The 27,794-nt window shown below is 37.9% G+C and overlaps 1 protein-coding gene across 1 annotated transcript in view; it reads right to left on the bottom strand.

Annotated features, from left to right (window-relative positions):
- CFAP54 (cilia and flagella associated 54) overlaps nucleotides 1–27,794 on the bottom strand; it is a 140,186-nt gene that overhangs the window by 77,312 nt on the left and 35,080 nt on the right. Inside the window, exons 8-15 of the mRNA XM_011936865.1 lie at nucleotides 24,721–24,808; nucleotides 24,211–24,420; nucleotides 20,485–20,551; nucleotides 18,171–18,353; nucleotides 15,683–15,769; nucleotides 9,394–9,516; nucleotides 5,006–5,059; nucleotides 989–1,184 (exon numbers count right to left, since the gene is read on the bottom strand). Of these exons, the coding sequence (XP_011792255.1) occupies nucleotides 989–1,184; nucleotides 5,006–5,059; nucleotides 9,394–9,516; nucleotides 15,683–15,769; nucleotides 18,171–18,353; nucleotides 20,485–20,551; nucleotides 24,211–24,420; nucleotides 24,721–24,808 (1,008 nt within the window). The remainder of the gene's footprint in view (nucleotides 1–988; nucleotides 1,185–5,005; nucleotides 5,060–9,393; nucleotides 9,517–15,682; nucleotides 15,770–18,170; nucleotides 18,354–20,484; nucleotides 20,552–24,210; nucleotides 24,421–24,720; nucleotides 24,809–27,794) is intronic.

The following is a 27,794-nucleotide window of genomic DNA, read 5'->3' as shown; positions in this document are numbered from 1 at the left end:
GCAGAGGTTGCAGTGGCTGAGCTTGCACCACTGTGCTCCAGCCTGGGCAACAGAGTGAGACTCCATCTCAAAAAAAAAAAAAAAAAAATTATAAACCATGATCAAGTGGGACTTATCCCAAGAATGTAAGGTTTGGTTAAACGTCCAAAAATCAATTAATGTAACACACCATATCAACAGAATAAAAAGCAAGAACCACATAATCATCCCAATAGATGCTGAGAGAGCATTTAATAGAATTCAGCACTTTCATGATAAAAATCACTTGACAAACTAAGAATAGAAGAGAAATTCCTCAACCTGATAAAGCATATCTATGAAAAACCCACAGTTAATATCAAACTGAATGGTAAAAATCACCTATTCTTAAGGCAACATCTAATACAATTGAAAATTTCTCTATGGCCCATAAATCCCACCCATGGGTTTATATACCCCATGGAAAGATACACTATGTCATCCGGGTATGTTGCACAGTGGCAGTGTTCCTTGGAAATGAAGTGCACGTGCACTAGTGGAGGGGCACATTCCTTCTTATTCAATCACTCCTCTCTTGGTGCACATGCACTTTGTTTCTAAGGAACATAAATGGGGGATGATCATGGCCTAGAATACTATACAGTCAATATAACGGACCAAAGCCAAGCAGTAGACTTGGAGTGATTTCAACGAAGTTTTTCTGCATGGGAAATACCAAATGCAGAAAAATGTGAATATACCATTTTGTAAATAAATGATAAATCCTATCATGTATGTGTGTATATATATATATACGATAGTGTATTATAAAGTATATGAATATGGATATATATCAACAGGTATGTATATGCATACACCTAGACATAAGTACATATGTGTGTCATTATATGAGCTTAGAGAAAGATGTGGAAGAATACATACTATATCATTTATATAGATTAGTGGGGGCTGGGAGAATAGTTAGGGAAAGGGAGGAGAAAGGGAAATAAGCAAAAAATAAAACAACTACCTTTCAAGTTTGGTAGGTTTGGTTTGCTTCTGTCAGTAATTACTGTCTTAAATTTATTTTCTGGGACACAATTTATTGTCGCAGCCACACTTAGGAAAAAGTATGCTTTAACAAAATTAAACTTATTTAAGAGATGTGGCTGGCCAATTGTAACCAGAACTGCAGGCAAGCCTTTATTTCTTAATTCATCCATTGCCTAAAAAAAATGGAAAAAAGGAAAAAGAGCAAGTTAGAAAAATACTTTTTCAGATATTATTAGCTTCATTCTTTTGCAGTCCACATTTGGTGCTGGATGAAGGAATATAGGGCTGGGCACGGGGTATTGTAAATGGGAGGTCTATTGAGAGAGACATGTAACGTCGGAACCATCTCAACAGTTCAACAGTGCTTCTGCTGTTCCCCACCAATTGCTAACCTGTGCCTCATGAGGCCAGTTCTGCCATCATGGCAGAGTAAACCTGGTGCTCAGAGTGAAGGATGGGATCCTTTATCAAAACAGACAAACTGGAAGCTCATTAGACACATACATCGGCTACTCTGCTTTAGTGTGAGTAAATCAGAGATACTATGACAGGAAGAAGAAAAGATGGGCAGACAAGCAATCTCCCTACCCTGCTTAGAGTCCACCATCAATCATTAGAACCCCTTCTCATATACACCCTCAACCCCCTGGGTCCTCGCCTATCCAAACACACTTCCTTAGCAAAATCGCAGCTCCAACTCTGAAATCCAACTCTGAGCCCTCTTAGGGTCTGCGTCCCTGGGGTGGAAAAGGGATGGAGAAAAATCACATAATCACACAAATTATCCCATTTTAAGTACCCAAGCAAACCTCAATGCTGCCTGGTAATATTCCAATATTTTGCCAGTCCATTCACCGTCTCTTTCTTTCTTAGACCACCATTTCGCACCCTTCTCTCCTCCGAATTCTAACCTTTCCTTCCCTGGTTTCCTCCCAGCCAATGGCCTTGCTTCCTCCACTTCACTAAGAAAACTGAAGCAGTCAGAGTAGAGCAAACACCTCCATCTGTTTCACCCACCTGAGCATCTGCCCCCACAGCTCTACCTTCCTTTCTGCTATCTAAGGCTGGCATTACCACTTAGGCCATCATTCCTTTCTCCAATGGCCTACTCAGCCATTCTCTCCTATATCATAAATATGCCACTCTCTACAGAAACATTCCTATCAGCACACAGTCATGCTTCATCTCCTCCATTTCAATAACCCCAAAACTCTCTATACCCCAACTTCCTTCTCCAGCCACTACGCCATTCTTTCCTCCCATTCACAACAACACTCTGAAGAGGTCCAGTTTCTCTCCTTTCATTTGCTCCTAAACCCACTCCATCCCTACATCTTAACCCTTTGGTCAAATTCACCAATAGCCTACACTTGGCTAAATCCAATGTTCAATTATCAGTCTTCAAATACCATGTTACTTCTGATCTGATGCCATTATTTTATATGCCAATTAAGCTGTCACATGCCATCAACTGTAAAATGCATTCTGATTTTAGAGACATTACAAGTGAAAAAAATTCATGTTTAAGATTCAGTGTATTATTATATTTGATTCATCATCAAAATTTGATACTACTGATCACCCACTCTTTCTAAACATGCTTTCTCCTCTTGGTTTTCAGGCCACCACACTCCCTTGATTTCCTTCCTATCCCACTGGCCTCTCCTTTTCTGTCTTCTTTGCTGGTCCCTCTTCTTCTCCTATACCTCTTAATATTGGACTGTCCTGGAATTCAGTGCTCTTCCTTCTCCTCACTCCCTCCCCTGAGGTGATCTCAATCAGGCTCATGGTTTTACTCTCATCTGAATACTGACGAAATCACAACTTTTTCGCTGTAGCTCCAACCTCTCTTCTGAACTCTAAATTCACAGAATCAACTTCTGACTCAATTCCTTCACTTGGATGTCTAACAGATATCTCAAATTCAACATCTCTAAACTCAATATCTCCAACACACACACACACACACACACAGAGAGAGAGAGAGAGAGAGATTAAGAGAGAGAGAGAGAGAGAGAGAAATGTAAGCGCTTTGAGGTTTGGGAATTTGTATTATGGTTGACTGATGTATTTAATTGACAGCATCAGAACAGTACCTGGCACATGGCGGGCACAACAGATTAGGAAAAGTAATTCCTTTATGGCATAAATCAGTCAGGACACACTACTGCTCAAAACTCTCCAGTGACTTCATTTTGCTCAGATAACAGCCTGGTTACAATGGCCCTACAACCCCTTCTCAATTTGACCTGTCTGACCTTATCTCCTACTGCTCCCATCATTCACAGAGCTCTAGCCACACTGGCTTAGATGTCCCTCACCAAGCTAGGCAATCTTGTCTCAGGGCCTTTGCACTTACCTTTCCCTCTTTTTAGATTGTTCCTTCTCCAGATTTCGTATGACTTGCACCTTAGGTTGTTTCAGGTCTATTCACAAAAGCCACTTCAGCAAAGACTAACCTGATTACCCCATTCAAAATTACCATCTCCAACCTAGCCCCATGTGCCCAATTCCCTTTAGGCACAGCTGCATTTATTTTCTCTCATAGCATGGTTCTCCTTCTAATGCACTATATAATTTATATATTTATAACATATTTACTTATATATCATGCTTTATTACTAGTCTTGCTCATTAAAAAACAAGCTCCATGAGAGCTTGGAGTTTGTCTGTATTGTTGATTGATTAGTGTTGATTGACAGCATCAGAACTAATGTTGATTGGCAGCCTACCGCCTTGCACACAATAAGCTCTTGATTTTATTTGTTGAATTAATACGTAAGGCAGATGTTGGGGCTATCTATTCTAGAAAAAAAAGAGAAACTATTTGCCTTATGTAAACAAAAATATTCCATTGTTTGGAAGAGCTTGAAGCATGAAACTTCAGATTGGTTGGGAGAAGGTTTCTCTTCTCTTTTCTCTCCACAGCAAACAGTGATTTATGAGCCTTGACAATCACACACAAACACTTGAGGATCAAAAGAAGATTAATTAGTAATACTATTTAGCACTCGCTTCTTTCCCTTTATGCAAAAAAACATAAAGTATAATCTGAAGAGTCTTAAGCAGACCGACAGTACTGTTTTAACTAATTAGCTAATAGAAACCGAGTTTCCATTATACTGTTAGTCTCCTTTTGCATAAAAAGAAATCATCAGATAGACATTCTTTTTATACCAAAAACCACTCCCTAAAGAAGTGTTTTAGGATGCCCTGGCATTTAAGATAGGAAAGGAATAAATATTCTTAGATACCCAAAGGTCTTGGAACACTAAAATGAAATATGAATATGTATTTCTATCTTCCTAATACCAGTGATTTCATTTCAGGCAAATTGTTTATAAATTAAAACAAATTTTTACGAAAATGAAAAACAATGAATCATCTGAAGGATAATTAAAAGTGAACTTTGTGAAATAAAATGCACAATAATAGAAGAGTAATAAGATTACATGTAATAAAAGTTAGATATATTCCTATTAAAATTATGGAAGACAAAAATAAAGCAATTTTGAGAAAATATCTCTCAAAATTATTTAATTAAAAATAAATACCTTACTTAATGCTGTTTCCTAGCACTTAAAAAAATAAAAACCATGTGTATCTATCTGCATTAACTGTCGCCTGGTTCTATGAACTCCTTCCTCATCCATAGCCCCCTTTAACAATGGTTGTGTTACAACTCTCCTGCTCTAACACTTCCTAGGAGAGACAGACTGCCAATACTCCTAAGATTTTTAAAAATTATTATTTCAAGATATTCAAATATTACTAGGTCATCAAGTGCTTAAGTCCCAATCATTCCATTTGTGACAGGAACAAATGTTTTAGATGGGCAGTAGAATCCTCTTTTTGCGAAAGAAACTGGGCAAAAAAAAGAATATTACATAGCAGATTTTCAGAATCAAAGACTGTATCAACCAAATAGATTAGAATGACTCAAAAATTATCCACACTTAGGAAAACCATGTTCATAAAATATTATTGTCCTTACCTGTATATTTTCTTTACTGGTAAGAGGTTTTCCTGAGTCAAATGATTGAAACATCTGTCAAAATACAAATAGTAACAGCAAGAACAAGATTGAGTATTCTTTTAAATAAAACATTTAATGTGTTCTAAAATTATTTTAATTATCATTTTTATTGAAAAAGTAATTTATGCTCTAGTCAGAAAAGATAAGCATAGTATAAAGAAAGTAAAAATCATACATAAGTCAAATTCCTTTAAGAAATACAATGTTAATATTTGATGTTTTTCCTACTAATGTCTTTTTGATGTATTTTAAATTTTTAAAAATAGATTTGTATTCCATGTTCACTAAACTTTTACATCATAATTTTCTTCACATATCATTAAATTATTTGTAAACTTCAGTCTAATGAGTAGGTGATACTTTATCCTATGAATGCAGCCTAATAATCTCTTTCCTATTGCTAGACATCTCAGGGAGCCACTTCCCCATCATTATCCCATCATTCAGCCCTAGTACACTGATGACTATTTTGTCTATATTTCTGATTACTGCCTTAGGATAGATTCCTGGAAGCAGAATTTCTAGGTCAAAAGATATGAATATACTGAGAAAATTGAAAGAATTTGGCTCAATTTACACTCCCACCCACATTGTATGAAAATGTCAGAATTATTGCACTTTTAACAACAGTATTATCACTTAAAAAAAATCTTTACCAGTTTGAGACAAAATTGTATTGCTATTCAGAATAAATATTTGTGGTTGTTTTTTCCTTTTTTGGTATATTATTTGTCATTATATTTGGCTCTAAATATAATGTTGCATTAGGAAACATTTAGTTTATTTGCCACAGGAGACTGATGTATCTAGTAGGATGCATCTCTCTTGGTATAGAAGACCCTTTTTAAAAGATTTCCATTGGTAGAATCCAACAGCGATGTCCCTCTGCCCCTTCCTCAACCCACTTCGTCACCAGGAAGTCACTAACAGCTTCCATGGACAGGTTGCTCACGTGTAGATGGTGTCCTACTCAAGTACCTGTACCTCTTTGCCTGGCCATAAGAATGTTCAGGAGAGACTAGAAGTGCAGAGAATAAACCTTGCCAAAGAAGAACAACAGAAGTGTTTTACCCAGTCTCTCTGAGAGCCCCAGTTACCCATATTGGTGACCTTCTCATTCACGCTGTCTGGATTGGTTTTCCCCACTTCCCCATCTAGCTTTCCTACTAGCTCACCTTACTTCCTTGAATCACTTCCTAAAGACACTATTGTTCCCAAATCCTAGTCTCAAGATCTGCTTTTGAGGGAACCTCCCAAAACAATACATCGCAGATAGCTTTTATTGAAAAAGTATTGGTGTTTTAAAATTTTTTCCCTTCTTTGAAGATATTTTTTATTACCCATAATACATTGAAAAGTAACTGAATCCAAGGGGAAATCCTTGGTGGTATAAATTAAACAGAGTTTAATAATGGGACTTTAGATTTGGTGATAATAGCAGAATACCAATATAACGTTAAAATAGAGAATTTTTTTAAAGGCCTGTGAAAAGTTCAATAGTAATCTGTAGGACTTTTTCAGTTACTTCCTTTACAAGTGAAACTTAATTCATTAATCCCTTCTTTAAATAACTAGCCCGCAGCTTAATACCATTGGCACCTATTTTAATTATAAATCTTGAACACATTTCCTCTTTTAATTACACTTTTTAAATTCCCTGGAAAGCTGCAAATTAACTTTGAGAATACAAAATCTGAAATCAGAATCTATCGGGAGATAGATTCACGCATACATTTATGTTATGAAAACTAGTTGATAAAAATGAAGTTTGGAATCTATTTGTAAAAATTAGTTTCTGACCTTTTGATTTATTTCAGTGAAAGCAGTGACCATTGAAAACTCTCTCTTGTTTCTCATCCTACCCAACTGGTTTCTCTCCTTCTCATCCTCCTGGACTCTAAATGTGAGTGACCTTAATGTCTAGTCCTCCGACTTCTGCTTTTCTCTATCTGCCTCATCCTCAGCTGATTTCATCCAGTTCTGTGATTTTAAATCTCTCTTCTAGTGTTCCCAAATGTGTCCCTGCAACCCCAACCTCTCCCCTGAATTCCAGACCCTATATGATCTGCACCTAACTATGCTGCATTTCCACCTCGATGTCTACTGGGAATCTCATACTTAACATGTTCAACCCCTATCTGGAGCAGTATTCCCCATCTCAGTACATGAAAACATCTTCCTAGCAGTTGCTCAGGTTGAACACTCTACAGTCATCCTTGCCTCCTTTCTCTTACATCCTGTATCCAAACCATTATCAGCAAATGCAGCTGACTGTACCTTCACAACACACCCAGAACTGGACTGCTGCTCACTCCCTTCACCACAATCATCTCAATCACTATCATGCTCCACCCAGATTATCTGCAACAGCCTCCTAACTGGTCTCCAGATGTATACCCCTGCCCACCCGCAGACGCTTCCCCAAGAGTAAGCAGTGTCCTTTCAAATGTTTAATTGCTATCATGTCGATTCTCTGCTCAAAACTCTGTGCTATTTCTCATCTTATTTAGAGAAAATTCCAGTCCTTATCAAGCCCTATGAGGTCTTACATGATCTGACTCCTAGGTCCCTCCTCCTCCTTCTCTTCCTCCTCTTCCTCTTCCTCCTCCTCTTCCTCCTCTTCCTCTTCCTCCTCCTCTTCCTCTTCCTCCTCCTCTTCCTCTTCCTCCTCATTGCAGCCTCACTTTGCCTACTTGGCTTTCCTCAACCACTTCTTGCAAGCATCCCTTTTAGAACCTTTGCCCTCACAGTTCCTCCTACTTGGAAGGTTGTTCCCTCAAATCTTTCCATGGCTCACTTCCCTCAAAACTTGCTTATTATAGAGATTCTCCAAACCACTTTGAATAAAACAGCACCTCACTGCCCTGGTCACTCTCCATCCCCTCAACTCTGCTTGATTGTCCTCGACAGCTGTGTATATACCTGACATATACTTATGTGCTTAATGTATTTGGTGTTTGTCTTCCTCACTGGACTGTAAGCTCCAGGAAAGCAGGAGCCTCCCTGTTGTCTTTCATCTGCTCTATCTCCATGCCTGGAATGGCACCTGTATTCAGTAAGCACTCAAAAAATATTTTTTAACTAAGTAAAGTGTAATTAACTGAGGAGCAAGCAAGAAAATATTGCTAATTTATTCCAGGTAAGATGATGCTTAATTTATGCCACAGAAAATGAGCAAAACAATCAACCAACTGACACCAATCTCACTCTCTGTCCCCTCTCTGTGTATATCTCTCTATCCATCTATCAATCAATCACACAGATATATGCATATATATGGATGTATATACATACATACCCATGCACATGCATGTGTCCAATTGCCTAATAAACATCCCTCTTGAGATGTTCTGTGGATAGCCTCACACCCTATTACAATAAGTTATAATGCTGTAGCAGTCATATGGAGTAATAAGAAGGTACATTTTAGGAGAATACTCTGAAGTAATTATCATATTATATGTAAATATAATGTCAGCTTATGCTAGTGGTTTTCAAGACTTATAGCTTATTTCCCAGGTTGCTTTAGGTCCTCCAAATTTGAATCCAACCAGCTGGTATTGTGCCTATCAGTCTCACTCCTCACACATACACTCTCTCCCAGGCAAACCAATTTGCTACCTTCTCCTATTTCCTTTATTGCTGGTCTAGGAGGGTCCAAGCATCTGCCTGAAGCATGATCACCCAGCGATTCCCAGATCACCATGAAGACCAAAAGAGAGGAAAATAATAGCTCCTTCTGATTTAATTTATGCTTTAAACATCAACTCCAGTATTCATTTTCAAGGGTGCTTCAATTATCCAGTTTATAAATATAAATTAAACAAGCCAGGTAAAAACTATCTCCTAAAATCAAAAAACGCTAGACAATATGGAGGAATGTTCTCTCCTCACAGAAATCAGAAAAAATTTGAACACATTCTTAAAACTTTGGTATAAAGTATGAAAATCAAAGAGATCCAAATAAGACATAAGGAAAGATTATTTTGATTTAAAATATTAACCAGAAATTGTAATATCAGACCCAAAAAACTAAGCAGTAGTGGCTGATAAATGTGCCTAGTGAGACTGCCCATGGTAACTACAATAAAAAGCAACATGCAGCATCCCTGAGCCAGAATTTGACCGCAAAAACTACTTCAAAACCAGGCTCCCTCCCCCATGACACCTTTCCAACCCAGACCAATGAAACTTCATAAAATCCTGATGTTAGTTGTAACCAGACTTAACAAAGAGGTCTAAAATACCAGAGATTGTAAATACACTTTTGTGGGAGTGTTCCCTACATTTTAGGAACGTATCCCTCACAGGTAAAGAAATTGCTTTGAATCAAATTGTCAGGTTACCTTCGTTTTTCCAGTAGCTTTATAGCCTGCGGGTATTGAACAAGGCATGTTTTTTCCATAGAAAATTTGGGATATCTCATAAAAGGCTTCAGAAAAGAATCTCAAATCTATAAGGACTTCTATCTGTAAAGGAAAGGAAACAATGAGGTATTTAATTAAACAATTTGTTTTACTTAGAAAACAAAGTATAGAGAAAATCATCAACTTTCTGAGATGCAAAGTTTCTGCTTAATGTTGGTAATGCATTATGAATTAATGTTTACTAGACATAGTGGAGAGAGATGCAAGTGTCTGTGTGTGTGCCCATATACATGTGCAATGGACCAAGAAGCTAACGACAGCAGGCGGCTGTTCAAAACAATGGACATTTATCAGATGCTGCTTACTTCATCAGAGGAAACACATTGATATTTTTATAATATGATAGCTGTATAAAAGTTTTTTAATGATTTTTTTTTTTGTTCCCATTAACTATAGCTCAAAAGAAAAACAAAACAAAAACACTCCTAATGTTCTCCAGCCCAACGAGGAAAGTCAAACTGGGAGACTAACTCCACAATGTATCAACATAGAGACAACTACTAATTTTCTTTTATTTTTAACTTTTAAGTTCAGGGGTACCTGTGCAGGTTTGTTACATAGGTAAATTGCATGTCATAAGGGTTTGGTATACAGATTATTTCATCACCCAGGTAATAAGTATGAGGTAGGAGAATAGGGTCTGGAGGAAGGGAATCGAAGGCTGTCTCACGCCAACTTCCTCGAACCAGATTAAAAGGAAAACCCTAACTTTCCACGCCTAAGTAACAAAAGGACCAGAGGCTACTCCCTTTGCAAACCCCCACCTTTCCTGCGCAGCAGATAGGAAATTGGCTGTCCGCAATCAATCAGACTGATTGCAGGTGAGTCTTCGTTTCCATAGAAGTATAACTTTGTAACTTCACCCTAGCCTCTGATTGGTTGCCTTTTGCAACCAATCAGATGTTTGCACAGGTCAGTAACCTTTGTAACTTACTTCAGTCTCTGGTTGGCTGCTTTCTGCAACCAATCAGACTGATTGTGGGCCACCACTTCATTTACATGGGGTGAGCACGAAGTGGTCAATATGAATAGGGGACGTGTGGACCCAAGAAAATTCTAGGAAATATTTGGACCCAAGAAGATTCTGTATCCAGGCCCTTGAGCCGCTGCTCACACCCACTCCCACACTGTGGAGTACTTTCATTTGCAATAAATCTCTGCTTTCATTCTTTTGTTGTTTCATTCTTTCTTTGCTTTGCTGGGCGTTTTGTCCAGTTCTTTGTTCAAAACGCCAAGAACCTGAACAACCTGCAGTCACAACCCTCTACTGGTAACAAGTATAGTACCCAATAATTAGTTTTATGATCCTCACCCTCCTCTCACCCCGTACCCTCAAGCAGGCCCCAGTGTCTATTGTTCCCTTCTTTGTGTCCATGTGTCTTTAATATTTAGTCCCTGCTTATAAGTGAGAACATGTGCTATTTGGTTTTCTGTTGCTGGGTTAGTTTGCTTAGGATAATGGCCTCCAGCTCAGCTCCATGCAGGTTGCTGCAAAGGATATGATCTCATTCTTTTTTATGACTGCATATTATTCCATGGTGTATATGTATCACATTTTATCTAGTCTATCGATTATAGGCATTTAGGTTTATTTCATGTCTTTGATATTGTGAATAGTGCTACAATGAACAATTTTCTTATCCATAATTAATGGCCACTGTTAATTTTAAATACATATATTTAATAATATTAATCAATTTATAGCTATATATTTTATACAGCTTAATTTGACTATAATCCAGCAGGATCATCAATCAGAAAATTACAGAAAAAGTAGTTCTTATTTAAATTCGTTCAACATATTTATGGAGCACCTCATATGTACCAAGTCCTCTTGGAGGTTATATTCCCTCTTGGAGGGATGCATGTTTAGCTAAGTTTCAGTGACACATGAAGATATACACAAATACAAAGGGATACAGGGCACTCCAAATGCTATTTTCAAGACTGTGGTCAGGAAGGAATTCTCTGTGAAGGAAATCTTCAAGAGAAGATTTGGGAATGGCATTAAAGGAGACAGACATGAAAATCTGCTAAGGGACCTTAGTGTAGAGGCCATATGGCAGGACTCAGGGAGCAAGGGGAGGAGGTCAGGGGGTGAGTGTGAATGCTGGCCAAAAAAGGTCAAGTAGAACCTGAAGACCAGAGTAGGGACTTTGCACATTATTCTTTGTGTGATAAGGAGTTACTGGAGAGTTTTAAACAGGACAGGGCCCTAACCTGACTTAAATTGTGAAAACTATCTAGTGACTTTGTAGAGAGCAGAGAAGGGTAAATGTGGAAGCAGAGAATAAAGTACGAAATTAGATGAACATGTAAATATATAACATTGGAAAAGAAAATTCCATTTATCCTCAGCATGTCCACCCATCACACTCTCTGTTTCCCATTTGTTATTATCTTAAGAATCTCAAGAGTGTGCGAATTTTAAAGAAATAAAAAGGTGTGCTAGTGGGAAGCTGGATACATAAATAACATGAAAATAAAATATAAAAGATCAGGAAAATATTTTTAATAAGAAAGAGAAAATTGCTTGTCTATCAAGTTGCATACTTTGGTCTTTGACTAAGGTACCTTGGTGTCTAATCTCCCCAGTGCCATATAATATCAAAGGAGGCTCTGGGGGAGACATATAAACTCTTTCAGGTTTCTAGATGACCATTTTTCTCATTACCCCTAAGAGGAAACACTTCCCTATATCTGTATGTGGTTAGTTTCCTTGAGTCTTGACTATAAGATTGCTGAACATGGACTCTTTCTGGCTTCAGTTTATCATACCAATCTGACCATTTGAAAAAGCAATTGGGTAAATAATGGACATATATTTTCAGAGGTGACCGACACTGCAAACACAAACAAGCCAGAGAGCAAAAAGAACTACCCATAAATCAACCATTCACTCACACAAATATAGAATCACTGGTACCCTTCCTAGGTTTGATGTGTTGAGAGTGACAAATCTTTCAAGATGTTGGCAGTTCTAAAGTGAAGCCAGGCCAGCTGATCATGAAGAGGTCTTAAAGCTTTCCCTGAAAGACACTAGGACACTACGGAAACTCCAGAGTGTGATCGATTGCTCTTTGATTTGTCAGGAATCATCATTGCGTGTTATTTCCCGACTATGACTTTTCTCTCTTCCCACTCCCTGACCCCAGTTTACTTCAGAAAGGTCAGGCAAACTCTGCTCACACAGGCTGTCATTCCTTCCTCTGTATGATCCATCATTTGTCCTCTTTCATTGTTCTGTCAAAACCCTAGTCTGGTTTTTCAATCCTACTATGCCAATAAGATCCCACTGCTCACTCTACTCCTGACACTGGTACCAGACACCAGATAAGATCATGTCATTCTCCTGATCCAAATTCTATAATTAGTTAATTATAGAAATAATAAGACTCTATATAAATTCTGTAATTAATTATCCAACCCAGTTCTCCAGAATTGTGTCCACAGTTCTTCTCTGGTTTTTATGCTACTCTAGGACAAAAACAGCTACCAAGTGCTAACAATATGATTTAAAAAAAAGTCATCTAACCACTTTGTTCCAGATTATGTCTTTTGGTGCCCCTCTAGATCTCCTCTTGATGAGTTATGATCATTGTAACCCTTTCATGCTTCTTGCCTCTTAAGGACAGACCAGATTGTACATGTTACAAAATTCGGATATTGCAATCTCTTAATTTCTTTTATGGCTCCACCTCCAAATTACATCTCTTCAGAGTTGGGAATTCAAGACTAAGTCCCTGGTATTCTCAATGTCATCGACCTCTGGTATACTCATGTTATCTTCTACAACCTGCCTACCCAAAACCTCCACTCTAGTGTAACTGAAACACCCCTGTCCCCTAAACAAGTCAGTATTTTCTCACCTATCTTTCACACTGACGGCCAAGAAATGTTCCCTTTTTCCTCTCTCCTGCTCCATGAATTCTACTCTTCTCAAGCCTAAATCTTACCTACTTAGTGAAACCTAAAGACTCAATGCCATTTTTTCCTCTTTCAAACTCCTGGAGAGTCTTCATCACACTCATTTGGAAATGATCAAGTGGCAGGTGCCAACATTATTATCTCGGGTATACGTCCTGTCTTTCTTCTTAGTTTTCACTTCCTTATAAGCAAGGATCATTGGTTACATTTCTTCGACTGGAGTTACTAACATTGTGCTTTTAAATAGGAAGTACTCAATAACTGTTGTTTTAGAGTTAAATCAATAAATATCTGCCAAGTATTTTCTAGGTGAGTTCCCACTAAACACTACAGAGAGTACACGTAGGCACTTGAAAAATGTCTGCAGATTTTAAATTCAATAGTTAATTACTGAATTTCAACTATGTGAATGTATTACTCAAGACACTACAGGGAATTAAAAGATGAATAAGATACAGATCCTAGCCTCAAGAATTTTGCAATATTGAAGAGAACATTATCTTTTGGAAAAAAGAGAGAAAAGTTACATTCAGTTTCTTTTAAAAGTGTTGGAATTCAAAAGCAATAGAACTCATAAGAGTTCAGTAACTCAGAGAGGGTGATTCAGAAATTTTCATGATCAGTAACAAATTATTTATTCCCAGGTTAAAATCATTAATAATCAGCACCAGAATTCTTCATTTCTTTACTTAGAAGTAGCATGCCACAAACTATTTACGTCCGAAAATATAGGCCCCAGGGCAGGGTTTAGACACGAAGAGAAATTCAAATGGAAGTCTAATTTTCCCTTATTAGAAAATGGGAGAAATTTGGCAACAAAAGGCAGAGAGTATTTCCACAAAAGCAGAAGTATGAATTAAGCCACTGGTGTATTGCCCACTCACTCCAATTTGCAAGAGCTGATTGCGCACATCTTGTTCCTGATTCCATCATTAGTGATGCCTAGTCGGTAGCTTGAAGTCAGACATAGAGGGAGTATTCACACCATGGATGGAAATTGAAAATGCCACAAATGAAAATTTTGAGGTGTTTTTTTTTGTTTTTTGTTTTTTTTTGAGATGGAGTCTCGCCCTGTAGCCCAGGCTGGAGTGCAGTGGTGTGATCTCAGCTCACTGCAACCTCCGCCTTCTGGTTTCAAGCGATTCTCCTGCCTCACCCTCCAGAGTAGCTGGGATTTCAGGTGCCCGCCACCACACGCAGCTAATTATTTTTTTATCTTTAGTACAGATGGGGTTTCACCACGTTGGCCAGGCTGGTCTCGAACTCCTGACCTGGAGATCCATCCGCCTTGGCCTCCCAAAGTGCTGGGATTACAGGCATGAGACATCACGCCCGGCTTTGAGGTTTATTTTTTTAGCCAATTGTGACATTTACCAGCCCATAGCTGATTGCGCCATTCAGTCGGTGGCAAAAGCATGAGATGACGGCCAAGAAAGATTTTAAGCTCAAGAAAGCCAAATGTTCTGTCTTCAATTGTTTGTTTTGCCTCAACTTAAATTTCTCTGTCTTCCTAATTTTTAGTAAAGTCCACTATAGAAAAAAGCATGAATACACATTGTGTGTGTGTGTGTGTGTGTGTCTGTGTGTGCGCGGGTGTGTGTAAAATATAAAATAGGGTTGAACTCCATATTACAGTTGAGGAGGTACAGAACTGGGAGCAAATTTGTTGGATATTGAGATGAAGCATGTACAAAACAAATTCAACAAAAGTGGGAGCAGGCAACATGAGTGATTAGGAAAGAGAACAGAGAGAATAAGGTGCTTCCCATCCCATGTGGTGTTCAAGTCAATCAATTGCACATGCATCTCAAAAGCAGAGAACCTTAACTAACTTCTGGATTACAGGATTTTTTGTAATTTAGCATCTATCTGATCTCGTTAATTCAATTACCTATGCATTGAAAAATTATTGTGTACCATGATATCCATAAAGGTTCTTAGGAATAAATTCACAGGAGCTTCAGAAAACTGGGTTCAGTTGGTCTTCACCAGGAAGCCAGTCTCTCAGAAGTGGCAATTTCCAGGTCAATTGGTGTTGGATGAATCTTATTTCCATGTGCAGCTGTTCCTCATTTTACTGTGGTCCAAGCATAAAATAATCTATATCTTTCTAACTGGCTCTTTCTCATACTTTATTATAATAATGGCTAAGTCGTTTCTTATATCAGTGTAATGCCATGTTATTATCAACTTGTTAATATAAGTCCTAGAATCAAATTAATACATGACAATATCTTTAAGAGTTCAAGAATATCAAATGTCTTAAAAGCTTGTAACATACCTTGAGGATTCTTGCTTCTAGACTTCTGATTATGTCTTGACAAATTCCAGAAACAAAATATTGATACAATGCAAGGAGAGGAAGAACCTATGAGGAGAAAAACACTCGTTTCAAAATATATTTTATCAAACTAATAACCTAATAATCAAATTTAGCCAAATATTAAATATAGGATATGTTATATATTGACTTACTTTCCATGCTAGGAAACTATACTGTTGAAAATAAGTGAAATAATCTATCCAGCACGTTTCATAAGTTTATCGGAACTTTAAGGTGCTATCAGAGACTTATAGTTCCCAGTAGATGCCATTTGGTACCCCAAATCTAGGTTGTACATCTCTTTAAGCAGGAAGAGGTAAAAATCCAATCAATTATCTTCCTTGAACACAATTAACTCAACATAAATGTATGAATCACTGTGGCCTGTGGAAAAATTCTAGCAAATGAGCTACCAAATAAATGCAAAATTTAAAGCAAAGGAACTCAATATCTGCCCCCAACTGGATCCTACTTACTCATTTTAATGCCAGTTGCTTTTTGTCTTCAATTAGAATTTTTCTATCAACAAAAAATATTTATAACATGCCTATTATGTGTTAGGCACTGTTGAATGAGAACAAAATCTAACAAATCCCTGCCTTCACATAGCATATATTCTACTGATTAAAACCCAAGCTTACTCTTCACATAATATTTTTATTTTCCTAGAATTCACCCCAAAGTTCAGTTGCTCTTGAAGTCCCATGGATATATGTGAAGGCTTATAGACCATCAGTATTTCAAATGGCCCAACCACAATCCATCCAGAGAAAGATGTGGAGAAGACAGTTTTGCCTAACATTGGAACAGCTCCTGACCGCAAATCAAACCTTAAGCTCAGTTCCTGCAGCTGTAGCCTTCCCTGCCAAAGGAAGATGGAGTGGAAGGAAGATTGGGATCCCCATTACTTAGCAAACTATTTCCCATAGCTCCATAGCTCTGGGTCACATAGCAAACTTTATATTCCACAGAAGTCCCCTTAGCCACTGGGCTTCTTCTGGAGAAGTTAATGTAATACAAAATGGAAATTGTTTACTTCTTGCAATTTCAGCTGGGGAACCTCTAATTGTCAGGTAACTGGCAGCTGCTAATAGCAACAGCTTTTTTAAAGGATTAGAACTGGTCTTAAATGATTTCAAACATAAAACATTTTTCTACAACTATGCCTAACAAACATAACACAATACTTTTTTCCATAATTAATGCAGCACAAAACATTAAGAGTTGGCGATTACCTTTGAGATTTAGTTTCTTTTTCTTTAGTGAGAAATAAAAACACATCATTTTATTGCTGCCAATTGCTCAATTATTCAGAAAAACATTCTCAATTTCTTTAGCTTTAGAGAAAAAAAAATCTCATTTCTTTTCCAGCACAGTGATATGTATTATATATGAATATGACTAGGCAGCTAAAGGTTACCCAGGGGATAGAACTAGTTCTTCAACCCAGAAATGAATCCCTTTAACAGTGAGAGGGGCACTATTTTGTTATTTTTTAAAAATAAACAATTTCTCACCAAGTCCGCCAAGTGTTAAATGCACTTATCAGTCTCTTTACTTTAATACATGGTTTTATAAGCTAACAATTCATATCAGGGGAAAATAAATATTTTAAATATAAAGACAGAGTTGAATTTAGAAGGATAAATATACCAAGAGAATAGAAAACAATATATGGGAGAAAAAGTAAGTAGGTATGAAAATCACGGAGGAAAGGGAAAGCAGCAGAAAAAAGAAAGAATAGATATAAAGAAGCAAACAAAGGGAAAAAAGAGATGTGAAAAAATAGAGGAAAGAACATAAAGAAAGTAAAAAGACAAAATAATGGAGGATAATATAAAATGGCCAACAATTCTAATAGAACATATTAATTTTTTAATGCAATCAGCTTCAAATGTATGACATATACTGCGATTTCTTTCCCCAAAGGAGAGGAGAGCTGTATTTGGATTTTTTTATTTTCTAGAACATTAAGAAATGTCTGTCTTTTATCTCATGCTTAGAATCTGTTTTCCTCTTAGATGCACCATTGACAGAGAAAAGATAAGAGACATAAAGATAAACTTATCTCAATAAAGAAACACTCTCACAGTTTTGGGATTGATATAACCTGAACAACTTAATGCAGTGGCTTACAAGTACACTAGATTTCCGTGTTTGAGATCAGCGATTCATTGTGATCGATTTCACCAACTATCTTAAGAAAAAAATATAAAGTAACACAGTAAAAGGAGAAAAAAACAAATAGTCTGCTTTTGTATCCAAAATGACAAGAAAGAATATTAATACATTTTAGTTTGAAGTGTAATTAAGAATCCTACATATGTAGAGTTTAAAAGTTAAACAGTAACTGACCAAAAGAATATTAGCAAAATTTGAAAAGTATGAGGTAAGTGGAGCAAAATATCCCAGTGATACATATTTTTTGATTTTACAAACTACTTACTATTAGATTTTGCCTAACAAAGTGCAGTTCACGTATAATGTAATACAGACTTGCAATTACAGAGCAAATGTCAGCCCTGTATCTATCTGAGAAGAGTTCGATGCCTGGGAGAAGCTGAGTGATTTCATATTGAGCATAGCAACGTTCAGCTTTGGGATGTGGAAGTGTGGTTCTAAGCAAACCCTGAAAATGAAAAAAAAAAGTGAAATATAAAGAGCTATAGATTGCATTTTCAATAATGAAACAAAAAAAGACAAATACATGTATTGCTTTATAAAATGCTTAGTATATACCTAGCACACTGTACTCTGTAATAAATGGTACTTATCATTTATATTATCATCATTACAGGTTCCAAATGCTTTTATTACTCCAGATGGGCTTTTTAAATTCCATGGTAGTTGGATACCTCTTATTTTCAAAGAAATTATCATTATATTAAATTATCTTTTGTTGAGGGTCAATGTTATGTTAAGCACTGCCGGTAAGTTCTTTATAAACATATCTCATTTAATGTTATTTTAACCTGCTCTTAGAAGGGAGGATTATATCACAAATGATATAATTGAGGCTTAAACAATTTATCTGAAGTCACACAGCTAACAATGGCAGAAAGGAGATTCAAAGTCATGTCTATTTAGCTAAAAAGAAAAAAAAAAACTATGTTCTTTCCACTATACCAAGCTATAAGTAGAGGAAATGACTACGTGTTTCAGAAGTCTCAATCACGCAGAGGTAATTCTAAACTTCTAACTGCTTAAATGAAAAGACTATTGTTATAATTTGACCAATAGTTTTTGGTAATTTATGTAACCAACATTACACTAGATGTTGGGGAGACAAGATGAATATGTAAAACCACATTTTTCATTTAAGGGTGCTTCTTTTGTTATTTTAACAATTAAAATTTCTTAATGACAAACGCATTATGAAATTATTTTAATTTAAATTTATTATTTATCAGAAAGAATTTCAATCCAATGGCTTATTAAGGTCATGAGATATCCTACTCTAAAATACTTTGTAGTTGTTGAAATGTTTACTATCATACATTTGTTTTAAAATCATAAAAAGAATTAATAGGCTTTTAAGATAAATCCCACCAACTAATTTTTATTTTAGGTATAGTATTACTAAGAAATAATATACACATTATTGTCCACATTAAGCAGAAAGTTAAATATTTGTTAAAACACATACTTTCTAAAACATAAACAGCATTATCTTCAAGAACAAGGAGTATCAGAAAGTAAAGAATGTGATGTAAGAAGTCAGAGTTGGGTCATTTCCTTTACACCTCTGCCTCTTGTACTTCTTCCCTTTGAAGCACAGACAAGAGGTATAAGGAACATAAGAAAATTGAAAAGTCTGGCCTTACATTCAGAGAAGCCCTTCCTGAAGAACTCACTTATTTAGATTTCATAAGCTATGAGACTTCTCTGATACACAGAACAAGAGTGCCCATCCTTCAGAGTAAATAGAACCTTTAGTAGATTGCAAAGGTCCCTGGTTACATTTTGGAATTTCAAAATGTCTTGTATTTCAGATAAAAGCTCCTTTCTTCTTCAGTGAAGTCAAACCAAAATTCTGAGAACTGCAAGAACACCTCTCCTGTAGTCTTCATGTTATTTTTCACCTTCATCATAAGATAGATTTTATATCATATAATCAAGCAAAACTGAATTTAGAGATGAGGTAACCTAAGGCAACTATTGAAGTCAAACAGACTGGCTTCATACTGATTACCAGTAACATGATCTTCCTAATGACAGAAGACTCAGTTTCCCCATCTGTAAAATTCCTTCTTCTGTAGTGTAAAGGAGAAAACTGACTCTGTTAAATATTAAAGGTGGGCCAGGCACGGTGCCTCACACCTGTAATCCCAGCACTTGGGGAGGCCAAGGCAGGTGGATCACCTGAGGTCAGGAGTTCGAGACCAGCCTGGTCAACATGGTAAAACCCTAGCTCTACTAAAAATACAAGAAATTAGCTGGGTGTGGTGGTACGTGCCTGTAGTCCCAGCCACTTGGGAGGCTGAGGCACATGAATCGCTTGAACCTGGGAGGTAGAGGTCGCAGTGAGCTGAGATTGCACCACTGCACTCCAGCTTGGGCGATGTCAAAAAAAAGAAAAAAAGAAATTAAAGGTGAAGGTCTCAGAGGGGTTCAGCGAGCAAGAGAAAGATGGGCTTGTGATATTTAATCAAGATTCATGCTATTTTGCTACCTGAGTTTTCTGAATATGATAAACGTTTTTTACTGATCCAATGAATGGTCGTGCTACCATGGAAAAACATACATAAATAAAGCGTTACCTGAAAGAGTAATGCAGACAAAATGCAACAGTCAGTTTTCTTTTCAACATTCAATGACTTAATAAATCTAAGTAAGTATAAGAAAAATAAACTGATTAGTAGAAATTTTCCAAAAACATTTTGATATAAATATGTCTTTACATACATATTTAGAACACAAAATGTATAAGAAAAAATATATATATAAATATATAAGAAAATAAAAGGAAAATACATTAAAGAAGATAAAAAAATCCCCTGTAATCCTACTGCCTAAACATGATTACTAGTAACATTTTAGTCAATTTCCTTATATATATTTTTTCTGTATATAACTATACACACAGAGAAACACATACATACACATTAAGAGTAGAATTAGGCAATACAGACGATTTTATAAACAAATTTTTCATTCACAGACATAACGGACTATATCATTATTCTAAAGAACTTTAATGCTTTATCATACAGATGTGCCATAACATAAAAATATGAATCTCCACTTTGGCGTTTTCCAATGCTGAGGTAAACATTGTTATGCCTACACTTTTGGGCACTTATCCTATCGGTTCCACTGAATGAAGCACTGGAAGTGAAAGCTTTTGGTAAAAGAGGGTGCACAGTAAAGGCTTTTGATGAGTGCGGTTAAATAATTCCACCTGAAGACTGAAGCACTGTATTTTCTCTCTAGCTGTTTATTATAGAGCCATTCACAACATTAAGTATCTCCACCAAACATTAATGTCTCTCCATTTACAACTCTTTCATTTTATGTCCCTTAGAAGAAGAGTTTGAGTTTCCTATATATGAGTCTTAAAATTCACATTTGCAACTACAAACCACATTACCTTCTCCTAAGTCTTTCTTAGATAAAACCAGTCAGGTTCACTACATTAATAACAATGTCTACCTCAGTTCAGCTTCACTGTGTGGATCTTCAAGTGTGGTATTTTACAGGGGGGAGAAGAGTTTCCTCTACTCAGGGAGTCTAGGAAAACAGCTAAAGACCCTGTAGAATGACATCTCCTATGACAGTCAGACTTCCAGCTGGGAAACCAGGAAATGACTTTCTGTTTGTTGAAAATCACTAGGTAATAACTTCAGAAGCTCAGAGAAGCGGAGGTGCCCTCTGGCAGGAAGGCTGTAGCTGTTCCTTTCCAAGCTGTTCCTTTCCTCGGCTTTTCCATTCCCAATTGCCAAGCTTCACTAAGTCATAAGCTCAGACTTTGTTTCGGGAGACAAAGAGACAGAGAGAGAGAGAGAGAGAGAGAGAGAGAGAGAGTTCTAGCCCAGGAGCACAAAAAAAATTTGACAGAGGTCTAAATCTTTGACATTTAATACTTTTAAAGCAGTACTTTCTTACTTCCGCGACTGAAGATGCGAATCTGAAAGCAATGTGATCACTACCTAGGAACAGTTAAGTTTTTTAAGTGTGCTCTACAGCTTAAAACACTATGCAGGTTGTTGCTCACCACCTCCGATAGGTCAGCTAAAGAAGTAACTGGAGAGGTGAAAGAAACCTATACCTCTAATCCCTCCATACTTTTCAAATTTCTCATGTTAATCAGAAATTTGAAATACTGAAGATATTTGTGAGTGCTAGCTATGCACAAGCCATTGTTAAAGACATTCACATGTGTTGTGTGGTAGGCTAAATAATGGTCCCCCAAAGATATTCATGACCTTATCTCCAGAACCTATGAATATGCGACCTTATAGGGCAACAAAGACTTTGCAGATGTGATTAAATTAAGGCCACTGAGATAGGGAAGATTATCCTGGATTGTCACAATGGCCTTTATAAGAGAAAGGCAGGAGGGTCAGAGACAGAGAAGGAGATGTGAAGATGGAAGATGTGAGAGACAGACAGAGAGGGGCAGGTGTGGGGGAAAGATGCTGAGCTGTTGGTCTTAAAGATAGAAGGTGGGGTCATGGACCAAGGAATGCAGGAGGCTTCAAGAAGCTGGAAAAGATAAGGAATCAGCTTCTCCCCAAGAGCCTCCAGAGGAAGCACAGCCCTGCTCACACACTAATTTTATGATTTCTGAACTCTATAACTGTAAAAGAATAAATCTGTTTTGTTTTAAGCCACTAGGTTTAGGGTAATTTGTTACAGCAGCAAAAAAGGACAGTAATACAGTATGTATTATGGGCTAAATTGTGTCCCCTAGAAATTCATATGTTGAAGTCCTAACTCTTAGTGATATAGTTTGAATATACAACCCCACCAAATCTCATGCTAAACTGTAATCCCCAGTATTGGAGGTGGGGCCTGGCAGGAGGTGGTAGGATCACGGTGGTGGATCCCTCATGAATGGCTTAGTGCCATCTCCTTGGTGATGAGTGAGTTCATATCACATCTGGTTGTTTAAAAGTGTGGCACCTCCCACTCTCTCTCGCTCCCATTCTTGCCATGTGAGATGCGGGCTCCCATATTCAAATATGGCCTTCTGTCATAATTGAAAGCATCCTGAGGCCTCTCCAGAAACCTAGCAGATGCTGGTACCATGCTCTCCGTACAGCCTGCAGAATCAAGAGCCAATCAAACCTCTTTTCTTTATAAATTACTCAGTCTTGGGTATTTCTTTGTAGCAAAGCAAGAACAGCCTAACATATCCAGTAACCTCAGATTGTGACCATGCTTAGAGACAAGGCATTGAAAGAGGTAAGTAACTAAGTTAAAATGAGGCCACAGAGTTGGGCCCTAATCCAATACAACTGGTATCCTTATAAGAAGAGGAGATTAGGACATTGACATGCCGAGGACAGACCACATGTGGACATAGTGGTCTTTCTACAAGCCAAGAAGAGAGGCTTCAGAAGAAACCCATTAACCAACACTTTGTTCTCCAACTTCTAGCCTTCAGAATCATGAGATAACAATGTTATGCTGTTTAAGCCACCCAGTCTGTGGTACTTTGTTATGACAGCCTAGCAAATTGATACAGTATGGCATGTAATTCTTACCACCTTGGCTTAGAGATAAGGACACTGAGTCTCAGAAGGAATGTGAAACTTGTTGAAAGTAACGGGTTTCTAGTACACTTTTGGATGAGGCCCATGCCTGACTGCCTCCACACTGTTTTCCTGCTCTCTTACCAATTGCTCATTCATTTGACCACTCAAAAAGTCACTGTTGAGCCAGACGCCACGGCTCACGCCTGTAATCCCAGCACTTTGGGAAGCTGAGGTGGGCAGACCATCGGCATTCAGGAGTTCCAGACCAGCCTGGCCAACGTGGTGAAATCCTGTCTCTACTAAAATTACAAAAGAATTAGCTATGCATGGTGGTGGGCGCCTGTAATCCCAGCTACTCAGGAGGCTGAGGCAGGAGAATCTCTTGAACCCAGGAGACGGAGGTTGCAGTGAGCTGAGATCAAGCCACTACACTCCAGTCAGGGTGACAGAGTGAGACTCCGTCTCAAAAAAAAACCAAACAACAACAAAAAAACCAAATAGTTATTGAATGCATATCTGGAACTTGGGATCCATGAGTAAGCAAAGCAAACACCTGGGCCCAGGTGGCACTGATATTTTGGGGCAAGAGTTGTGTTACAGGAAAAGGAGATAATCATAAGCAATAAACATCACAAATAAGTAAATAAACTGTAAGGCCCTGTATGATATGGACATAACCTCCCAGAAATCCAGTGTGCATGAGGCACTGCATTTTGCATGGCACGGGGGGGCACCCTGCAAGGAAGCTGTTAGCTAGTATGCGGATCCTTCCATCCTCACACTCACTGTGCTATCTTTGCTGATACGACTGCTCCTTGCAAACACCCCCAGATGCCAACTCTTGACAGAAACTCCTCACTGTAGTCTTTGAAACCCAGAGGTGAATGGTTGTTGGTGACATTGGTGAGCGAGGAGCCAAATTCTTTCCACGTGTGCAGCACGTCTGGTTTTCTGAATATGTCATCAAGAGCTTGACACCAACACTTAAAAGCAGCCCTAAAACAGAGACAAAGCATTAAGCAGTACGTTTTCTGAGACCCATTACTAAATCTATCTTCCAGAAGGGAAAGCAAGTGCACCGAAGCAACATCAATTAACATACATATAACTATACATACATTCACTGTTCTTAATGGTTTCTCTCAGGTAGCATTTGATGAATAAAATGTAGCAATGAAGTATTGTTGAAGAACTAAAATTTATGAATGACAATGTTTTTTCATAATCATTGAAAACTTCTTCAAACAAGAAAATAAAAAACTTTTGCCCTTGTTCTACAGACTTCTAAAAATCTACCTTTTCTTTTCTGCGAAGATGAGAAGACTTCCAAGTGAATGCAACGCCTGAACTTTAAGACTTCTTTGATTGCTGGCTTGGAGAACATCTATATTTTTAATCAAGTAAAAGAACAAATGTCAGTTCCTAGAAAAATATTTTCTTTATATTTGCAAGAATATTTTAAACTGCACTATTCCTTAACTGTGTAGATGGCAGTAAGCACACTCCAAGTTAACAGCGCCTTCAAATGTCACACAATATATATACACAGAGAGCAAGCAAACGTTCTATTTGATTACAGAATGAAAGACTGGCTCTAACAGATAGTAATAATGGGGCTTCATAGAGAATAAAAGTCATACAGGTAGAGACAGGAGAAGATAAAATTAGAAACGGCATGTAAGGGAAAATGGCTGGGTATGTATAGGAATGATGGGCATGACTGGAGTATGGTTTTCTGGAGAGGGTGAACTGAGTCTGAAGTGGGAGGCAGTGGTCAGACTCTGAGGGCCTCTGACTGAAGCTTGGAGAAAAGTGGATGTTATCCTATAGCAGATGGGAAGGGTCAAAGGGTTTGTTTTTTAGCAGACATGTGACAAGATCATCACATATCAGATTTCTCCTTTTACCTGAAGGCAGAAAATATCTTTAATATCACCTAATTGGACCAGCAAGGTAGCTCATGCCTATAATCCCAGCACTTTGGGAGGCCAAACCAGGCAGATCACCTGAGGTCAGGAGTTCGAGACCAGCCTGGTCAACATGGTGAAACCCTGTCTCTACTAAAGATATAAAAATTACCCAGGTGTGGTGGCACACGCCTGTAATCCCAGCTACTCAGGAGGCTGAGGCAAGAGAATTGCTTGAACCCAGGAGGTGGATGTTGCAGTGAGCCAAGATCACGCCACTGTACTCCAGACTGGGCAACAGAGTGAGACTCCATCTCAATCAAAAACAACAACAAAAAATCACATACTTTTTTTTTTTCTAGTGAATGCATCCATTCTGGGATGTGTAGCCAAAAACCCCAACCAACATGGCAGTGGTTTCTAATGAGGACAACACTGTCCCCTAGAGGATATTTCAGAAATGTGAGAAAGGGTTTTGTTAGATGTCACAATGGGGGCATCTTTTGGTAACTCATAGGTTAAGACCAAAGATGTCAGATAGCCTGCAAGGCACAGAAACTTCCCCTACAGTGAAGGAAAAGATGAGAAGCCTGTTTATAACTATCTGAATCTCACATCGAACTTTGTTTTCCACATAAAAAGGGTATTTCTGGATGATTTCTAAATGTCCATGATTTCTAAATTTGCCAGACATTGCAATCACTGTAGTACTTTGTTTTGCTCAGGACTTTACCAAGATTTATTTGCCATTTTAGAAAATGTCACAAAACTTAACCATGTTGATAGTATTTGAGTCACCAATACAACATACCTGTCTCTGTCTGCATACGCAGCTGTCACATTCATGGTGATTCCATATCCAGGATATAAGCATCTGATTATTTCTTTACAGCTTCTAATGCCTGAGCATTTACATACCAACAAACTGATTCTTTTATGATAAAGTGAAGCTATTTCTCCCCTATTTTTATATTTAGAGCTTCATAATAATTTTTTTCAAAATAATGTGTATAAGAATATCATAAAATGTCTGTTAGAAAGAAAGAGGACATTGGGTCCATCGTATGGGTTGGGAATATACTACTGAAGCTGTAGAAAAGCCAAATCAAGTGAAAGACAAGGCAAATGGAATTAGCTGGGACCAGAAAAAAAGAACATCGTCTCCATCCCCACAAGGGGCTCGCAGCTCCAATGAAAGAGGAATAAACAGAAGGGTGGCCTAGAATCTCACAATGGTGATGGCCAAGCTAAGAAAATGGCTAAAGGGAGGAGGCTGGAACTTCTTCTGTCTCCAGGCTGTTCTGTCACTGCTGCAGGGGTATAGGTTCTTTTATCTTTCTTTTAAAGGTAAGATTTCAGGACCAGATGCAATCTCAGCACTAATGTAGAAGATCATATAGAAAATGGAGATATAGCCGGGTACAGTGACTCACTCCTGTACCAGTATTTCGGGAGGCTGAGGCAGGTTTATAGCTTGAAACCAACAGTTCGAGATCAGTCTGGGCAACAAGGCGAAACTCTATCTCTACAAAAAATATGAAAATTAGTCAGGTGTGGTGGTGTGAGCCTGTGGTCCCAGCTGCTCGGGAGACTGAAGTGGGAGGGGATAGATTGAGCCCTGAAGGTTGAGGCTGCAGTGAGCTGTGATAGCACCACTGCACTGCAGCCTGGATGACAAAATGAGACCTCGTCTCAAAAAAAAAAAAAACAAAACAAAACAAAAAAATTAAAGAAAATGAATACATAATGGCTAACTCTTACCAATAGTTTGATGATAAGAAGAAATTACAAGTCCAAGTTGTGAATATGGAAGTTTGCTTTTCTCCACGGAACTAAAAACTCTGAAGTGCTCCTGAGAAAGGTCAGGGGGTATTGACATATGCATCTCCTCTGTCCCCAGGCAAAATTCCACCTTTCCAGAAGTACCTTTTGAATTGTTTATTCCTCCTCTCTCTCCTAAATTCATGAAAAATAATAAGAAGAAATAAATTTAAAATGTAGAAAGAAAGGAAGTTGGGAGGGAAGGTAGAGAAAATGGAAAGCAAAAAGAAAGGAAATATTTTGTATAGAGCTGAGACATTTTTGTAGTTTGAGGGACACTATGTCCTTAAACTTAGTATCCAGGATCATATCTAAAGATCCTAGGTATGTGTGGAGAGGCTCCATGTCTGCCTTATTTCATCAAAAGCACTACAGAGGGGCCAGGCACAGTGGCTCATGCCTATAATCCCAGCACTTTGGGAGGCCGAGGCAGGTGGATGACCTGAGGTCAGGAGTTCAAGATCAGCCTGACCAACATAGTGAAGCCTTATCTCTACTAAAAATAAATTAGCCGAGCATGGTGGTGCATGTCTGTAATCTCAGCTACTCGGGAGGCTGAGGCAGGAGAACTGCTTAAACCCAGAAGGCAGAGGTTGCATTGAGCCGAGATCGTCCCATTGCACCCCAGCCTGGGCAACAGAG

The sequence above is a fragment of the Colobus angolensis genome, unplaced genomic scaffold, assembly GCF_000951035.1.
Source record: "Colobus angolensis palliatus isolate OR3802 unplaced genomic scaffold, Cang.pa_1.0 Scaffold10, whole genome shotgun sequence".
Lineage (NCBI taxonomy): Eukaryota > Metazoa > Chordata > Mammalia > Primates > Cercopithecidae > Colobus > Colobus angolensis.
Note: the sequence above shows the minus strand (reverse complement) of the source record. Positions and strands in the feature narration are given on the sequence as shown.